The following is a 20,726-nucleotide window of genomic DNA, read 5'->3' on the forward strand; positions in this document are numbered from 1 at the left end:
ATACATATATTATTATGTTGATGCTAGTTGAGTTAGTGCACTTGAACACTTTTATTCTCTATTAACTGCGAGGTTTCTTCACAACCCCACTCTACGCCTTGACTGGATTATTGTTTATCACTTCATCAGACTAATCAATAATTGATCTCAGATCTGCATACCTCCCCGAGGAGCCTGTAACCATTCTGAGATTCGATAATATGTTGTTCGTAAGCCTGTCATTTGTCCTAATGTACCATGGTACCTTGAAAAGTCTTCTCAGAGCCTGGCTTTGTGCACTTTTTAGCTGACGAATAGTAGTGTTTAGGCTTTGCTAAACGCTACACATCCATATACATATATATATATATACATAATATATTCTATTATGCTATATTATAATATATATTATAATTATTTAAGTTTAATGTAATACACTAAAGTATTATATATTGAACTAAAATATAAATTGTATTAACAATGTTATATATTATGTTATACTATATTATTATATATGAGATTAGAGTGTGACATTACAACATTTGAAATATAAATAACTATATGTATAGTAATATTATCTATATTTAAAAACAATTCAGTTGCTCATAAAACGTTAATAAATTAACGGTAATTAAATAATTTGGCTTCTATTATCCGAATTGCATATTTATCGATATATCTATTGTAATTTGTTATCATTGCAAATTATTAAATAATTAAATATTTATTTAACAATTTAGGTGTTTATGTGAGTAAACACAAAATATAAGTATTAAATTTTTGATCAAACTTACTAAGCATATTTACCATTAAAACTAAGTTTAATTAAATGGCTAAACTGTTTTTTGAAGAGCTTTCTTAAGTTAAAGTGATAGGGTAGCTCATTAAGATTACAATAATGTATTTATTATTAAGAGGAAACACTGATTTGTCTGCAGATTCTCTATTTTCCCAAGTTATATATTAATAAAAATCATCATCCATGGATACGTCAGAAGAATCTCCACAGTATAGTGCACTTAAAAAAAATTAATTTAATTGTAAAAAGATCTGTCAAAATTTTATCTAAAGTATTCAAAACTTACTTGATTGCACGACTGGTAAAGAAAACAATGCGTTTCATTTTCTTGTTGTAAAAAAAGTAGTTAAAAGACCATAAGCAACCTGGCTCACCAAACGGATCAGAGCTCAAGTCCGGGTTGTAACTGTAGATATCGCACTCAGAGAGATTGATTTCATCATCAATTGCAGACCATAATGGTTGACGCAATATTTGGTATTGATCGCCAGCTAATGCAGACAAATTTGAATGAACTGAATTCATAACCCATTGTATAGATGGTTCCTTGCTAAATTCATGTGACTGTTAAAAAAAAATTATAAAGATTATTTTAAAATTTAATTATTTATATTTAAGAAAACAAAAAAAAACAGTTTATATGTAACTAATTATGGTATTATTTTATTTAAAATTAATTGCTTACAGTTCAAACTTATATTCTTGAGTATTAAAATGTCGCTCATATGTTAAATGAAAAATATTACAAATCGAATGATGTACGGCAAACAATGCTTTGGACTACGGATTACATTAAATCTATTACAATTGAGTTACATTGGGAATTGTTCTTATTAAATCACTTGAGTTAGATGCTTATATAATAAATTCGATAAATATTAATTGCTCTGTCGATGAGACTAATGAGTTCTTTAACTATAGCATTTTCTTACTGCTGCAAATTAAGTCAAATCGAAGATTTTAAAATTAAATTTATTCTTATTTATACAGCTGTCGATTTGATATATAATATTTCCGAATATGTGCAAACACATACACTTTATCATAGCTTTAACTTGACTCCTTAGTATTTCATTGATTATTGAAGATGGTTTAAACTTGACACTTTTTACAAAAAGATAAAAATTAAAAGAATATATATATTATTTTTATGTAATATAAAAAATACAAAGATACTTTTTTTAATAGATAATTCGTAATTTGCGGTAACATTTGCAGTATATTCTATGATTGCTGATCGATAAGTGCTTGTATGACGCCATTGATGCCGAGGACCATTGGTCTATTTCAGAGGTTTAGAAACTCTGTTATCGTTTCTGATTATTTTCTAGCTTACAGTTGTGGTCATTTTTAATTTCTTCATAAAAATTTTTGGTTTCCTTTTTTTTGAATCTTCATATATAGGTGACATTCCTTAAAAAGCAAATATTTATAAATTCACCCTACAAAAGTGTTATTTTTCAAGTTTGAAAGTGTACACATATATAGATTATAAATTCTCTTTAAATATTATAGAAGAATATTTTTTTATAGATTATTAATTTTATTTTGTTAATTTTAAAAATAAATAATTGGTTTTTACTATTTTTAAAGACATTTCCATTTATTCTTTAAATTTAATTAAGGAATTTTCAAAAATAATAAGAAATTTCCAGTAATATAATCATATTAAAAATAATAATTTTAACAGCTCTTCACATTTATATAACTTTAAATTGAATTCTATATCATTACCATAATGACTAATTGGTAAAATAAATTATAAATTATTATATTATTATAGGCAATTAAGATATAAAAAAAAAATTAAAATAATTTTCGTCAAAAACATGTAATTACTTTTTATATTCATCACACAGATGATGTGAAAGGTGTAACATAGTGAGGGTATCAAAGACTTTAAAAAAGTTATAATTACTCTTGATTTAACTGAATTAATTAATTAATTAATTAATTTTCTTTTTTTACTTTCTATGTCATCCCAAGTGTACGACATGCATTGCGACCATATTTTTCATTTCAAGACCTTCATATGAATAACAACAACATTAACAAGGTTCCAGCTGCAGTCGAATCCACACACTCAAACCACTTATCTATATATAATTCCAACATAGACACCAGTTCATATACCGACTATAACAACAACAATATTAAATAGTCTGTTCAACATAATTAATATTCCAAGTTTTTGAGATGGAATGAATTTTATTAATACACTTTTTTTTGAAGATTATCTTTTATATCTATCAGAATGACTGCAATCAATTGATTTTTTTACAAGCTATCAAAATAAACAATCGAGAATGGCTTGTTTTCATTATTTATAAATATAACTAGTGGAAACTGAGTAAGTGATGTATGTAAATGATATTTACTTACTTACTTATTAAGGTGACCCTGACAACTTGTTACTGTATTTCGTCCTGAGACAACACTCGTTTGCAGCCAGCTTTGGTTCATTTCGTCTTGTAAATCATGTGTGGTTAGTACTCCCCAAGTCTGAACACTATCAAGTAAACGTGGTCATGCCTATATCTTGTTAGTCCGATTACTGCTTTAAACACATTTTTTTTGCTGGAGGATTATCTTATGTTATCACAATATGACCTTATTTGTGAACCCGCTGGATATTAGTTCCCTAAACAATGCCAATTAGTAGTGAATCTAATACAATTGGTAGTTCACTCAGATGCGGTAGACGGCGAAAAATTTTATGAACAACTTTTTTCTCTAAATCTCCCAGTATCTTATGATGTCATCCATACTTACGTACCATACAATATAGAATGATAAATTTCTTTTGTATATATTTGAACTGAGATATATCTGTCATACGAAGTAATAGTTAAATACATGAAGAAAGTCATATTTTTTAAATAAAATTTTCAAAAGTGAAAATAAATGCATAACACTTATTGAAATTATGTCCGAGGTTAACTTTCGATATAACAAGTATAAATAGATGCTTTAGATACAAGTTATTATACGGAACACTTTTGTATTTTTGAAAGAAAAATTTTACTGTTACTAAAATCGAGATCGGTTCAGATTTGATTATAACTACGATGTAGCTATTAATATAGTTACAAGTGCACCTGTCATTTACGAACAGTAAATATTTATGAGTAAAAGGTATGTAAACTTCAATAAATGGATAGCTGATTTATATAGCTGTTATACCGACCGCTCTTTAAAGGTAATCTACCCTATTATATTGCCATGTTTTTGGAAGTAAGCGCTACGCTCTCAGTATGATCGGCGCGCTTTTAATGTACTTCAAATATTCAGTATCAGTACACATTACAAGGAATATGCACCCATAGCGCTAATTTGAAGCGCTCAGCGGAAGGTAGAATACACAACTTGCTACTTTTAGCAACTAGATAGCTAAAATTCCTAAAAAAAATACATATTAACAACGAGACCAAAGTGTTTCATTAGTGCACTTTGGTCGAATAATAATAATAATTATAATTTTGCTGAATATTGATCATATTATTGCAATTAAGGAATAAATCAAGTTTGTCACAATATTTGTAACGCACTAGGGAGATATAAATTATTTTTATTCTTAATAAACTATTCTTATTCTCAAATTTGAGATGACGTTAATTTACTCAACAATTAAAAGAAAGTACGCAAAGCGAACTTTGGAAAGAATATAAAACAAATTGCTTGATTTTATCATCAATTACACAAACATAATAACTGCTAAAACGAGATTGTATTCCTAAATCAGTACTATATTCACTTTAACGGTAAAAAACAAATTTAAAAAAAATTTAAGTAGTGAATGCTTAAATTAAGTGCAGTTTTGCTACACTTTCATATTCGGTCGTGCCAGATTTTTCTGGTACTCAAATTCATTGCCATTGCTCCTTGAAATACTATTTATATTATTAACGAGTAAGAGATCTTTGTTTTCTTTGAAGTTAAATCTATATATTCAAATATATATATATCCGATTGAAGTCCGTATAGAACTTCTCAGGTTTACATATATGCAAAGGTTAATTTATTACAAAAATGGTAAGTTGAAATTATAGTATTGTGAAAATTTGGATTATGGTTGTGTATTTTTTTTTTTTTGAAAAGATTTTGATGCAGAGAAAAAAATTCACAATTGTAATTATTATTTCAAATTATTTTTTCGTTTCAAAATTTCATTAATCTTTACTTTTTGTCTTGATTTTAATTAAATTACATAATCAGTATATTGAATACACTTATTGAATTGTCGTATCAGATTTCTTTTGTAGTTTAAAAAACGTGGATGTGGATGAATAATCAAAGAATTGTTACTAGAATGCTACGGTTTCAAGAACGTATGACTCTACGTCCCGAAGCCATTCGTCAAGTTCGACGATCAAACAAAAAAAAGGGTTTAGTGAAACCACTACTGCTTTCTTAACTTCTACTCTAAGTGATTCGCTACGGTTTCATCCTACACTAACTAGTACCAATCAGTGTTAACTATATTTACCTTTAGTTTCAATCACGCAAATCTGCACCTTCATTCGTCCTCTATCCCACAATACCCTTCATCATTGCCTGCCTGGAGTCACACCCATTTCAACTTATGTATTCCTTTTTTAATTTCATTGATCTTTCTTACTATATAAATTTCAATTATCTATAATAAGATCACTACTTACCTACAGGTTTTATAAATCAACAATATTAGGTACAAATTCAATTAAAAATATGGACATATACAAAAATAAATATTATTTAAATGTTAAAAATGCAGAGATCTGAGGTTGTCAACAAATCGAAAAGTACCCATTAGATAATTTACCGCGTAATAATGAAAAAAAAAAACAAAATAGCCGTAATTCATCATAACATATACCGCTCTATATAGTTTTGAAAAACATTTATGTATGTATGTATAATACTTATGCATATAAATAATATTAAAGTAAAATATTTTGCCTTCTTTTGCGAAAAAAAGGAATAGCGTAAATAAAATATGAAAATCAGCCAAAAATTGTTCTTAACATGATTTCAAGGCCAGCCAAGGTTGTTTAAAAATATGTATATTTTGTAAACAAAAAGTTATAAACAAAATAAAAACATTTTGTCAATAAATTAAATTAAAAAAAAAAATAACACAAAATAAAAGTGTTTGAGATCAATGATTTAGATAGATGTTTGTAGTATAATGTGATAAAAAAAATAATATTATATAAGGTAGAATATAGAATGTATTATATAATATAATATCTATATTGATAATATATACAATATATAAATGATGATATATGAAATGATAATATATAAAATAATAATAATATATCATAATTACATACAAAAGATAAGATTGTTTAAGTATATTTTTTACCAAATATTTGGCAAAATATATTTTAGAAAATTGTCTTTCTTTTTGTTTATTTTTAAGTTATTTTTATTTGTACGCAATTTTAAACTACAATTGAAAACGAAAAAAATGTTTTCTCAATACAATAAACATTTGCTTGGAATGAAAGCAAAATGATCAAGTATTTAATGTATACTATATACTATACTATACCATAATATTCACAAACTATATAATTATATAAGAGGTACTCATCTTAGCATATAAATTTATTAAATGACTAAGTTTATGCGTTTACGTACACGGTTATATGAACGCATTTAGTGATATATTTGTGCTAATTTATCAATATGCTGTATAATAGCACTATTTATATTAGCAGTAATTATGACAGCACAAAATGCAATGCTTAGCAGTAAAATTTTTTTGGCCAATATCGTTGCAATTTTAAATATTTGTGCAAACTTTATTGATCAGCTGTGTCTCTATTAATAAATTATAAAATAAAATACCAAAATTGAGCGAAAAGTTCAAACTAAGAAGTATTTACAAAGATATTTTTGTAAATGAGTTGCTTATGTTGGAATACAACTCTGTGGTGACAACAGATAAATTTATACGATTATAATTTATTCGGTAAAATTTGAGACTTCATTTATCAAACAAAAAAATTTATACGTTTATAAGGTTTATAAGGCATTTATCAGTTTAGATGAGTACTCCTATTATATATATTTAATAAATAGCTTAAGTTTAAAATACAGACTTGATTAATATGTGATATGTATATGTGTTCAATGTGTACAAAAATATAGTAAAAAAATTTATAATTTTTATGCTTACTTTTGCATCGGAAAAATCGTAATCTGGTTCAAATGATGCATTCAATGTGGCAATCAAATAGAATAATGTTTTTCTAGATATGGTGTCACATAAAATGACACCTTCATCACCAGAATGACTGCCATTGCGATGAAAATTTGGTGAGAAATCAGCTAAAGTTTGTGGTGGTGATAAAGCCTGCAGATCATGTGGCCCGTAACCGTTTATTTCGGCTGTGAACCGCTTATAGAGTGCTTTATCAGCCCCAACCATTTTGCAAGAATAGCTTTCAATTCGTCCAAATAGTGTATTTGCACCAGTTTTAATGGACAGCGCATTATTTATGGCTTCAAAACGAGAATTTTCAAGCAACTTCATGGTGGCAACCCTTTATTTATTGGTTTTGTTTCCAAATAAAATTATGTGGCTATAAAACTGATTTCAATGGTTGTTTATATATAAAAAGGTTTTGCTTGAAAGTGTTTATTTAAAGCAAAGCAACCTACGTTCTTAGTCTTAAAAATTTGTTCGTATTGAAATCTTTAGATATAACGATGCATATAACTTAGATTACTAAGATGACTTGATCCACTATTTAGTATATTGATATTATTGTTTGTTGACATCTGACTCTGTAGGCATTCAGTAGTTGCGTTTTACTTGAGATCATTGCCGTAATTTGGTTCGTCACGCAGCAAAAATTCTTGAACATTGTAGTCGGGTGAAGAAGTATTCTCTTTTTAACAGCAGCTCTTTTTTCCGTTACGTTGAAGAAAATTATTTGTTTAAGCTGCTTTGTAAACATTACACTTTTACCACAAAACAAAGGCTAAAATTTTTAGCTTTAAATTAACTATAAATTTATTGATTTTTTAAAGTTTTTTTTTTATATGCTCTATAGCGTTTTAACAAATGTTAATGCACTTTTTAAATCAATGATTTTTTCAGAGATGTTTATTTTTAGCTTCGACTATTTTTCTCAAAGGTCAACTGTTTATTTTGTAAAAAAAAATTGAAAATGGCGTCTTTTTGTTGTTAGTGATTGCGCTTTGTTTGGAAACAAACAATTGTTTTTTAGTTCTTAATGAAGTGTTTTCACGCGTGAAAACACCTTAACTTTTTACACAATTAATTATATTGTTTATAAAACTAGTACCTTAAGTTCTATAAATGTTCCATGTCCTTTAAATCACTCATATCTTTCATTAACTTTAATTTATACATTATTGATAATATTATATAAACGGCAATATCAAAAAATTTTAGAGAAATATTTTTTGAACTATTTTTTTTTTACAAACACATCGATTTTCACTTGCTCTGTTAAGAATACTTAGTAATATTATGAACACTCACTAAATTCACTTTATATATGCAATTTTTCACTGTGAAAAATGGGTTTCTTACTCGAAAAATGAGAGAATACTATAGAATCAACAAAAGCGTTCAATACTCGTTACAGAATCAATTACTTTATGCAACTATCAGTATTGGTTGTTATTGTGCTGTATAAAATGACAAAAAATAACCGGATAATATTTACATGCTATGTGTGCTCACAAAATTTTTATTATCAAATTTGCTCAAAGTTTAATGAGTGACTTAATTATATTTATCTTGCTTAAATCAACTTTTCTGTTAATTCAGTTGTATGGAGCATAAACATGAACCTGATTTTGATAAGGCAAAAATTTTATATGAAGAAAGGAACCATAATAAAAGGTACTTTCTGGAAATGCTCTCAATACTTCAAGTGCCCAATAATATAAGACTTAATTATAAAACTGATACGGACAACTGTGCTCAGGCTTATAGAAATATTATAAACAAATGACACAGGATGTTGTTGTTTTTTCTTGTTGTCATCATTATTATTGTATTTATTGTATGATTTTTCTTTATAATCCACTATAAAAATGGAACATCCTATATTTTGTGTAGTTTTCCCTGAAGATGACTATCGAAGTTAGTCGAAATATCGGAAATAAAGTATAAACGATTTTTAAATATAAATAATAAATTAGTGTCTTTTTATTTATATTTAAATTTGACCAATTAGCCCGATAACAAATTATTATAATTCAGTTGTGATATAAATGTAAATGAAAATAATATCGAACGAAATGGTAAAACGTTAGTTATTGAAGCTATTGCTTAAGTTTAAATATTAAAATATAATTAATATTTTAAATTAATTATTTTTAATTTTTAATATAATTAATATTTAAATAAAATTAAAATGAACGACATAAGTCGCAGTTTAGTCAGGAAATAATATTTTAAGTTTTACTTATATCACATAATATCTATTTGGCTTGTATGTTTACTTTCATTTAAGTAAAATACTACACAGAGCACTGCCATGATTTTTTATTATTATGACTTTTTATAATAATTTTATATGTCCTTTCACTACCTCTTTTTCTCTCCATTTTTTTTATTACACTTCGAGAACCATGTGCTGTTAATTGAATCTACTGATTATGTTTCTAGGCTTATGTCTTATTTATAAGATACATTATATAGTGCATTTATGTAGTTTAATTCAATCATTTAGAATACTTCTGTTAAAGAAGTAAATTAGAATGAAAATATAGCAGTCTGCATTGAAATATAGACTTCGTATGTACCATATTAATACAGAGTTTTGCATTTCAATTTTCAATTCTATCTATTTGCACAGCACAACAAATTAGATGTCTACATCAGATAACTACAATGAGAACTCAACACTCGAGTCATACTTGAATGGCTATACTTCACTTATACGTATTCTGACTCTCTTTTTGGTAGATTCGAATCCACCTGACTCATACATACAACTGATAGCACCTATAATGATTATTGCTCGAGTACCAAAACTGATCGAATCGGTATTCATTAATTTTTGTTGAGTACGCTCATTAATTTCTACCGCTCGTGTATATGCTACAACTCATTAGTCATCTGTTATATACGTATGTATGCTCCTCTACTTAGAAAAGTAGAGTCACTCTTGCGATTCTGATTCATTAGCACCAGCACTCGAAACAAAAACACTTATGAATCATTTTTTGGCGATTATGAATACATATAAGTGGTGTATGAGAAAACATTTATACGCATTTATACTTGGTTTTCATGAGTGTACTCTGAGTATTAAAACTTTGATTCGTTGCGATTCTTTGGTGTACATTGCAAAAGTCAACAACTATTTTTTAGTGTTATAATAATTACAATAATTATGAAAATTTATTAAAATTATATTCTCTTATTTATCACCGAGTATTTTCTTAAATGTTTATGACTTTTTTGTTCTCAAACGAAAATACTACTAGGAAGAAAACGTTTCAAATCGGTTGCAGTCATTAAAAAAATATTTAAAGAAAATCGAAAGGGTAACAAAATTACATGGGAAATTGATTTAAGTACTGATACCTACTTTAAAAAATTTAAATCGACTGTTAATTTTTTATATATTTTATGTGATATTCCGCATACTTTATACTGTAATATAGCTGGATTCACGAGGTATTAGGCTTTAAGGTAGCAAATGTTTTAAATTGAAAATAATAGGCACAAGTTAGTTGCGCCATCTGTTAACTACCGTTTGAGTTATTAATGTCAAAATTTCTTGTACTGGCTTAATGGTGTGATGTGTTAATTAGTTGTTAGTTGTGTAATTAATGTAAAAGGTTTCCAATTAATCAGAAAAACTACGCTATGTTGACATAGGGTTTAGTAAAATAAGCTGCTCAGAACGGTGAATTTTCCAAAATTCACACTCATAGAAAGCTAAAGATCTTACGAAAAATATTTCTTTTGAACACTCCTAGTGTTGCTTCATAATTCGAGGGTAGGATCTTTGTTTCTATGTCATGCATAAGTGCCGTTAAAATGAACGACGTAATGAGCGTAAATTTTGTTGGCATACGAAAGGCTTATATCCTAATTACATACTTATTCCTATTGACAAGGGTAATTCTTTGTCTAATCTCCGGATTGACATCGCTGTTGCCCCCTGCGGTGAAGGGCTTAGAATATTCCATTTCGTAAGAGGTTACTAAAATCCTGGCACCACGCCGACACTTGTGTTAGAGGTGTGCATGGTAGTCACTGAGGTCTGCAATTGCAACAACATTTCTTCATTGGTACCGGCGGAATTACTAAGAAAATTCTAATTGGGCGTTGATTGACGTCTTGTATCAATATATGTATTTTTGAACACCGTACTATAAGGCCTCAAAGGCATAGAATGTTACGTTAAATAACAGCAGATGCGGTTGACATCGTTTTTGTTAGTATTACCGTCATTAAATCAGATCAAATTTTTGCTATATTTTGAAAGTATAGCAACCAGTAATCAATTTTTTGGCAGAACGACTTACATTTCTTGCAGTAGCAAATATATACTTTGTATTCCTAGCATTTGCCGATACGCCCGATTTTATAGGTAGAATTCATTTTGATAACAGCAAAAGCAGCAGTAACGGTTTTTGCCCTCAATAAGATCGATTTACTCAGAAGAAGCTATATTTATAGCTATACTGCGATCATAGGATATGGGCCACCTTGACAGTACGAATGGATTCTGTGATATTTAATTGTAACTTGACGGAGTTACAGGTGCTGATCAACTTTATTCGGCAGAAGCATATTATACTTCAAGAAATAATTAGCTAAGCTATGTAAACATAACCTCTTAGGGAGCAATCGAATGCTGATTTATAATTAACAAATGCATAGGGGATTCCGATATTATGTTTGTAGACTTTTGCCAGGATATGTTGCAGTATGAATATCTAATCAATGGTGGGGCGTCCGCATTGAAAGACTCTTTCAGTGAGTTGGCATGTGCTTTCAACCTTTCACGCAGTTGGAAGACCTTGTATGACAGATGTAATAGCTAGTACTGTTAGAGAAATTATGATCAAATTATCAAGGTCTTTGGAGTGAGCTTGACTTTTGTTTGTTAGAGGCATACTATTCTTTCTCCCGACAGTAGAACGGAGAATCATATATATAATACTCTGCTCAAACAAAAAATGATAGGCTGAATCAATATCAATATTGGGTCCTAACGGAAGTAAGGGTAAAGCGCAGTGCTAGTATTGACACAGACCATAATCATCTCTTTAGTTTTAATTTAAGATGATAGTTATTTACGTCTAGATGATAGTTATTTAAACTAGATGGACTTAGAAACAGGGACCGAAAATAACAGTTATTTTAAAATTTTTTATGAAAAAAAGCAGCAACAAAAAGTTGTCTAAACTCTTATTTAAGTAAATAGTTATCATTCTAACAACTTTTATCCTTAATATTATGCATGCTTTTTATATTTGTGCTTTTTAAAATAAAACTCAAAAAATAATAATTATTATATGCCTTTTATTTTTTTCGCGCAGCAATAACTCTTAAAATTTGCTTCTTATTTTAAAACGCACAAATAACTGGTATACTTGCGTTATATAATATAAAAAGCAAGAGTTATTTTTAAAATGAAAATATAAAATGCAATTTTCATACAAGGTAGTTGTTTTTGCAATTCCATAGAAAATGTTTGAAAAGGTTGGTGTAGGTAAAGATTTAGTTCAGTTTTTTGTTTTTGTATTTTACATACAAATTTGTTCTCCTACAAAATACGAATGTAAATACAAAATATAAATGCAAAATACAAAAACAAAAAAACTGAACTAAATCTTTACCTGCACCAACCTTTTCAAACATTTTCTATGGAATTGCAAAAACTACCTTGTATGAAAATTGCATTTTATATTTTCATTTTAAAAATATCGCGCAGAATTTGCGCGATACTCTTGCTTTTTATATTATATAACGCAAGTATACCAGTTATTTGTGCGTTTTAAAATAAGAAGCAAATTTTAAGAGTTATTGCTGCGCGAAAAAAATAAAAGGCATATAATAATTATTATTTTTTGAGTTTTATTTTAAAATGCATATGATAACAGTTATAAGATGATTTTTATTTTTTTTATGATAACTGTTACGGTCCCTGCTTAGAAATGTTCTTTATGAAACTAGATTCAATTAAAATACCCAGCGTCTTTGTGTTTGGCACAAATCCGCACAATATATATCAATAATAACTGTTCTTGTCGAGAGCTATAATGTTGACACACCAAATTACATTTGTACCATAGTTGTGACAAGATAGCGGTCCAATTCAATATTTGGACAAAGAAAAAAATGCACATAAGAAGCGTCTCATGCAGAAATTAAGAAATGATGAACCAGATTTCAAGAGCCACGTAGCTTTGTGAATATCGCGGTGAAGGAATCTGATACTACATATTACCATGTTTCGAACTGCTGCAAATTTAATCAGCCTTTTTAGCATGTGGGAACTACCGAAAGTCACCGTATCAGACTATAACCCAATAATTTGATGATTTGTGGAAACTAATAAATGACTCAGGCAGTGAATGTCAATTTAACTGTGATTTACATTCCAATATACATTAAAAATTTTCGATTTCTTTTAAGAAAACCGAAAATATTTGTAAATTTTCTTCGCAGAATCTACAATTTGCTCAGTCTCGTAAGAGGGTATTTTAGTTTATAGTGCCCCCTTAAGATTCCTGTAATAATTCTAAGTGTTTCTTTTGGTGTGTCCATGCAATAATTGCCAATAAGTGATTTGGATTGTATTAATCCTAGTGATTTGGATTGTGTTAATCCTGGTATATAATCCCAGTAATCTTTTCTTTTCTGGTTCTCCCTCATTTTTATGATGAATAGAGGTCATATTAGAAAAAGTATGCAACAAGGAGAGCCTTCCACTTTAAAAAGCAGTAGCCGACTTAGAATGTTACAAGTTCTTGATTAACGTTATTTATAATCATTTATAATAATCGGTTAATCCTACCCAAGTAAAGGTAAGAACGCATGTCGTTAAGTGAATGAAGGGTAACTGTCGCTGTTTTTACTAGGAACAGACAAAAATTTAAGGGCCACGCAGGATCTACTACGAAATCTTCTATCTATAGTTTCTTTCATGCGTAAATTTATACGTTGAAGCTCTTTGTCGGAGTTTTATATCCTATTCTTTGTTAGATTGATGTTAGTTTTTTCAGCGTATTTGGTTCAGCCTTTACGCTGTCAATATCTCAGATACTGAGTCAGATCGATCAAAACGGTTTTTCAAGAACCTAGAGTTCCTATTTCTACCTCTATTTTCGTGGCTGCCACCTGGGATATTATTATTAGTTTTCAAGCTGGCCATTATTGATATATTAACTTCTTGTTGACAAATTTCGGTCTGTATCTGCCGCGTTTTGTTAAATTGGGAGTATCTTCAAAAAAGTTATGGTTCTTTACCACGCGCAGCGTAGATAAACGATATGGCTGGATAGCTCTGACTTGCGCTAAAATTACCTACTTTACTCTGTAATCAACTGTATGCCATATTTTGGAGGTGAGTTTATTGACTTAATTTTCTGACCATTGTCCTGAACACTCCTTATTTTCGGACCATTATGTTAAATTTAACAACAATAATCTTAACATTGCATATCCATTGTTGGAGGAGACTGAATTTGCCACCGTAGGACCCAATCTTTCTCTTTCAGTTACAATTCTCTAGAATAATTTTAACATCGTGAGCAAAGCAGCAGTCAAAGATTTCCTTGTCTGGGCACGTTCATGCGAATTAGCATGATATTAAATAAAATTTCCTTGAAGTGGATAGTAGCTAGCCTTGTATTTACTAGACTAATTTCCTAGACTGAATTTCAACATAACAACTACATAACCAAATTGTAGTACTATACATACCACCAAAGAGTGGCATTCTAGAATGACGGTGACTTTAGCCGTGCAGTTATTCATGCGTAATCATAGCCTTTATTTAATTTGTAGGAGTGGTCGAAGTTATTTCCTGTCTTTTATTTGCAGCTGATTTGATCGAACTCGCTATATGCGCAATTAGGTCTTTACGCGTGGAGACATTGCAATGACTTATGTTATATTGACCCGACAATGTGATCAAACACACTATCTTCTATAATCGCACTCAGGGGCTCGAATCATTTCCAAAAAAAGAGATCAAGTTTTTAATTATGCTTTGGACACAACAACAGCACACTCTATTTATGATGATTCGAAGTAATACTCGTATGCATCAATTGTAATATTTTTGTGATATAGATAAAATGTTTTGAATCGCATTTTAAATCATTCATGTGGACTTTTAAGCTTTACTAATTTACGATACAATCAACAATTTACACCTTCTTTTTATAAACATCAAATACCTACCAATTATTCATATATTCTGTATTATTGTATATATATACGTAAAGTGTCTCCCAAAAGGTTAGACTTTGTCGAAGATATTGTTAAAGAAATGCAACCTCAACGCAAAATTTTCGCCTCCGATTTTGGAGTCGATCTTAATAAAATAAAAACAAATATAGAATTTCAGTCAGCTTTATTCTGAAGTTTGTCATACACTTCATATGTACTAGGTGGATTGATAATTATCTTACTTCACAACAGGTGACAATGCCAGGGAAATTGAAATTATTATTTATTTTTGTAAATAATTGAAATAGTGCACTGCGGTGATTCTTATAAAATAGAAAAAATGGAATATCGTTTAGTAATAAAATGAAAAAAATTTTGTTTTTGCAAGATAACGCACCCGCTTACACTTCAATGAAAATCATTGCAAAATCAAATCAATTATGGTACGATTTGCTTCCTCAGCTACCCTATTCTCCATATTCGACTTCCAGTGACTATTACCTGTTTCCAAATTTAAAAATTTGGCTCCAGGGAAAGAGATTTGCATCAACAGATGAAGTTGAATGGGACACTGAGGTATAATTTGGAGGACTTCACAAATCATATTATTTAAATGATATGCGAATGTTGAAAAATCGTTAGACTTAGTGTGTCTAGCTAAAATGGAACTATATTAAATCATGAAATATAGTTTTCTAAAAAATTGTGTTTGTATTACTTAGGCTGGATATTTATCAATCCACCTAGTATGATTCTTACTCAAAAAGTTTTACTTATTTTCAATATAAGAACAAGTAATAAATATGGTTTAATTTATTTTGCACATTTCTTATAAATTACGTTCAATTATTTAATTTCGCCGTGGAGATCAAGTGTGAAGGTTGCCTACAAGCAAGCTTAGGTGTCTGGATGGTAATACCGAACAATATTATCGACAAAGTCTGAAAGTGTGTAGGGCACTTACAAAAAAACAAAGAATCGACTATTTTTATTTAGTGCCGCATATTAATGAAACTCGCGATAGCCAGACCCATATTTACATTTTCAAAACTCACACGAATGTATTTTTGTACACCATATTTTATCAATCTTCGAATAATAATTAAATTATCTTACTTAGGTCCATGTTATGTAGAGTGTTTCGGGCACGGCATGAGTAAAATTATTATTTTATTATTATTTTCGATGTAAATTATAAAATTGAGATTGAGAGAAAAAAACAATATGTCGGTTCGAATTCTGGCGTGAGAGCCGACGTATTTGTGCCTCGGCCCTAAGGTAAAGCAGTGTTGTTTAGTAAATAAATAAATGTCAGAATTTGCGCTTTTTGAGAGCAAATTATTATAATTTTAATACGTATTAGAGAAAAAAATGGCAGTAAGTAACACAGCTTATTATATAAATCCCTAATAATCTAATTAATAATTTTGTAAGTACTGTTAACAATTATTATAAAATAATAAAATAATAAATTAACATTATTACAGCCTCTATGAGTTTTTTCACGCTGGCTATTATTGCTGGCAAATTGAAAGTGAGCATGTCTACATGCATTTCCTTTTCCTTTTACTTTTTAGACACGACTAAAAAGTACCAAGTAGTAGTAAAAATTCAAAATTGGCAATACTGATGTGACACTATAGATAACATGCATTTTCGTCATAGCCCGAAGGAGCCAATTTTCCATTCCCGAGACACTCTACATAGCATAGCTCTTAATGGCATTGTTTTTACCAGCCATAGACATGACAGACAAAAATAATGTAAATTCCGAAATGTAGTTTGTTTTTAGCTCTCCAGGTGTAATGGTATTCAAATTGGTTTCAAATAATGATAAATAAGTCTATGTAAATATACGAATTAATAAGTTACACACATATCAAAAGGTTCATTATTAATATTTTTGCTGCTTAATTGGAATTTATTATTGCGTTTAAAAGGAAGTTGCTTTGGTGCTGCCTAAGCTACAGGCTCTTTGATAGACACTATTCATACTATTTTTTACAATTTATATGTATGTATATCATTAGGTGACTGAGCTAAAAGTTTGTACATTTGGAAGTATTTTTAGGTTGGGCCGAAAGTATAATAAAATTGCGTGCTTTAAATGCAACTCTGATGTTGTATATGATTTATGTACAATATGTTATAGTATCTGTATAAAAAATTTATAGTAATCAATTGATTTTTCGATTGAACATCGTAATGTCCAATTTAATATTTTAAACAAAATGTACAAATATGTAAAGGCTAGATGTTTATACCAAGAACCTAAACTCTATTTAAAAAAAAAAATAATGTCCAGAGAAGCACAAAAGCGTTTTTTTTGCCGGTAGGTAAGCATGAAATGTTACAGCTTGAAGCTACTATCTACTAAAACCAATAACAATGAAGAGTCGAACCATTGACCATGTGGGTCGGAATGCTGAGAAGATAACATATGGTAGGGGGTGATGAATTAGACTTAGAAGATTATAATTTGGGAAATAGATAAGTAGCCTGGTTGCGTGGTTACGGTGAGTAGATTATTTAAAGACTCATGTATACAAAGATATAGGAGAAACTAAATGCAACTCATCGAAGCATAATAAAAAGTATTCAAAAGGCTTATGTCATATGGCAAATACTAAATCATATGAAACGAAAAGTACCAGTTCAGCGTTTAGTAATACCGTGCAATTCGCAAACATAAGTAAAGGATATGAGAATTACAAGTTCAACAGAAACAGAAAACACCACATTCATAAATTGCAGTAGTGAACTTACTACCAAATTTTTAAGACCTCATTCAGGTTACTTTTGGCGTAAAAAATGTATCCTTCAGCTACAAATGTACTCTAAAAAATACGATATTGAGTACTGGTTACGTTATTCTGTCGTACTTATTCATAAATTAAGAATATATGAATGTTAAACTAATAGAACTACCTAAAACAGATGCAAGACCAACAATTTACTTTTCTATGTTACATGCCCATAAACTGAGTGTATTTGTAAATTTAAATAACTGATAAATGTGTGAGGACTTAGGTAGTATAAATGACCTAAACATTTAAAGTGCAGCTATATAGCGCTTTGGGTTCAAATGTTTTTTTATAACTCTTCTTTAATGATACTGAGTCATGAGTGTTGGTTCAATATATCGTATTTATATAAATAACGAAAAAATTAATTTAATTAGAATAGAATAGGGGTAATATATATTGAGTAAAAATTTAATTAACTTAATTTAATTAACTTAATTTTTGGGCTTTAATTGAGATTCTAGATTTAATTTCCGACTGTTGCAATCTAAAAATTATTAAAAGGACAATTAAACTAATTGTTGTAAAGACTGGTGATGATGGAGCTATTTGGCTGTATCCGAAACAGTTGTATAGTTTTGTTTTTAAAAATGTTTTTATTATGGGATATAAAAATGTATAATTTAATAACAATTGAATAATTGCAAGTGAAATTGTCATTCCAGTTGCAAAAAAATATCTATTTTTTTAATTTCTTATAATCATAATTCAATAGAATAAAAGACACTGCTTGCGATTTTATTATTTTAATAATTTATTTTAAATATCATTTACTATATTAATCATATGAACTTTTTTTAATAACACTTTATTCAGAAGATATGGAAATAAGTTATAAAGTTTCTCAATTTTAAGAGAAATTTCGATCCAAGTTTTTTAACGATAGCTATGCCTCTTATCTTTTGATTCTCCACCTAAATTATGCACCTTTCGTTAAAGCAATATCCGTCAGTGATATTTAGGTCATTGATATTTAATGAATATGAGAGCCAAATTAAACAAGCCACATATTGGCTTGTTGTCAGTTTTTTACTTTTGCTGTGTGAATTGAAGCATAATCTTGATAATAAGTTCAATTAAAATTGAGTTCAAATATATCATAGTAATGAGGAATAGTTCCTTCAATCACACTTTTTTACCATGCTATATCAGACCATACATTCCAAGCTTTATTATTTTCCTTGATCATAAATACAATAATATCCACCTATAAAAAATGACTCGGGATCATGGTATATGATGCGTCTCTAAGAGCCTCTCTGCGTAAACGTCAACCTTAGCCTTGCCGTGGCAATCCACGTTTTTCACAAATAAGGCAAATGACGACTGAGTGTTCAGCAGTATATCTGTTGCCTTCCATAGGTATGTTAGGGGAAACACTAGTATACAAACGTCAGAATTACGGTAGGTTCGGATTCCACCGAGCTTGGATGGATCTCTTATTGCATCTAAAATTCGAAGATTAGTGTATTCAGAAGAATATTAGTCTCGAACAATAATAATTACAACAACAACAACATGTTGACAATCACTGGCAAACAAAAAGATAGGATAGCAGAACATTCAAACACTGTAGATATCTGTACCAACATATTAGGAAAAAAAAGCAATAACGAAAAAAGATTGGATATCGGATGCTTTCTGGAAAAGAATTAAATAAAGAAACCTAGTAAAAATTAAAATCTTATATGAAAATGATCTGCAACGTTAAGTAGAGCTAAACTTAGAATGTAGAGCATTTAATAAACTTATTGAAAAGCTAAGAAAAACCAACAAAAAAGCTTATTGTGACGATTTAGAAATGCAAGCGTAGGAGGCAGCTTCAAAAAGCGATATGAGAGCACGCATATGGTGGCCTAAAATAATAAGTAATGTTCGACTTTGAAAAATTTGCGAACAAGATATGATTGAAAAAGAAATACTTAAGCGTAAGTACGGTTGGTTGGGATATATGCTGAGAACAAATTATAACGAAGTACCTCATGCTGTACTAGAGTGGAACGAACTCACAAGGTGTAAAAAGTAGAGGCAGGCCGAAGTTACCTTGGCGGAGAACAGTGACTCAGAAAACAGGAAAGACGATTGGTGAACTTTGCACAATTGCGCCCAACAGAAATAATTGAAGAAGCTACGTGAATCTATTTTGTGAATAGACAATGTTTATTTTTTCAAACTATATAAACGTCAATAATATTAATAATAATAAAAAGTGACCCTTACAACTAGGCGAGTATTGATGAGTAAGGGAAAATATAACACCCTCTTAAAATTAGAGAGAAACAGTGATATGAAAATTCGATAACAATCCAATTTATCTCTTATATCGACATCTATCAAATAAAGGCTAAGTTACAAATTATTGAAAATTATTTCAAAAGAATTCAGTGCTATAAGGAGTCCTATGTAAAATATTTATATAATGTATTTAGTATCTAATATTAAAATTTATACTTATTTTCTTACTTATTTGGCCATAACAACCCGTTGCCGAGTTTCGACCTGGCATAGCATATGTGCCTTTTCCAGTCTCGTACATCAAGTCCGGTTAGTGATTCCTCAACTTGATAACTTCATCGGAGACACTATCTGCCTTTAAGTCTTCCTCCACCAACCTTACCAAATATTTTTTCGCTCCAACATCTTCATCCAGGCAGCGAAGCCAATGTGTGTCAACTCGCTGCATTATATCTATGTTGTGATTAAGCTCATATAGCTCGTGGCTCATTCGTATGCGGTAGTCGACGCCAACTCG

At 29.4% G+C, this 20,726-nt stretch overlaps 1 protein-coding gene across 1 annotated transcript; it reads right to left on the reverse strand.

Moving 5' to 3' along the window:
- Nucleotides 1-930: 930 nt before the first annotated feature.
- On the reverse strand, nt 931-8,366 carry LOC119687858 (repressor of RNA polymerase III transcription MAF1 homolog). The gene is made up of 4 exons (XM_038102376.1): nt 7,430-8,366; nt 6,945-7,358; nt 1,065-1,342; nt 931-997 (listed from the first exon to the last, which is right to left on the reverse strand). Exons 2-4 carry the CDS (start codon nt 7,299-7,301, stop codon nt 943-945), a joined length of 690 nt encoding a protein of 229 aa, XP_037958304.1. The 5' UTR covers nt 7,302-7,358; nt 7,430-8,366; the 3' UTR covers nt 931-942.
- Between the last annotated feature and the right edge of the window lie 12,360 nt (nt 8,367-20,726).

This window comes from Teleopsis dalmanni, chromosome X (assembly GCF_002237135.1).
Source record: "Teleopsis dalmanni isolate 2A chromosome X, ASM223713v2, whole genome shotgun sequence".
Lineage (NCBI taxonomy): Eukaryota > Metazoa > Arthropoda > Insecta > Diptera > Diopsidae > Teleopsis > Teleopsis dalmanni.

Bases quoted from the DNA above. Each gene is read 5' to 3' on its own strand.
- LOC119687858 (XM_038102376.1), bottom strand. From the start codon at position 7,301: ATGAAGTTGCTTGAAAATTCTCGTTTTGAAGCCATAAATAATGCGCTG. The intron at 1,343-6,944 runs GTAAGCATAAAA...TTTTTTTAACAG, and splicing joins ACGATTTTTCCGATGCAAAA to TCACATGAATTTAGCAAGGA. The intron at 998-1,064 runs GTAAGTTTTGAA...ATTTTTTTTAAG, and splicing joins TTTACCAGTCGTGCAATCAA to TGCACTATACTGTGGAGATT.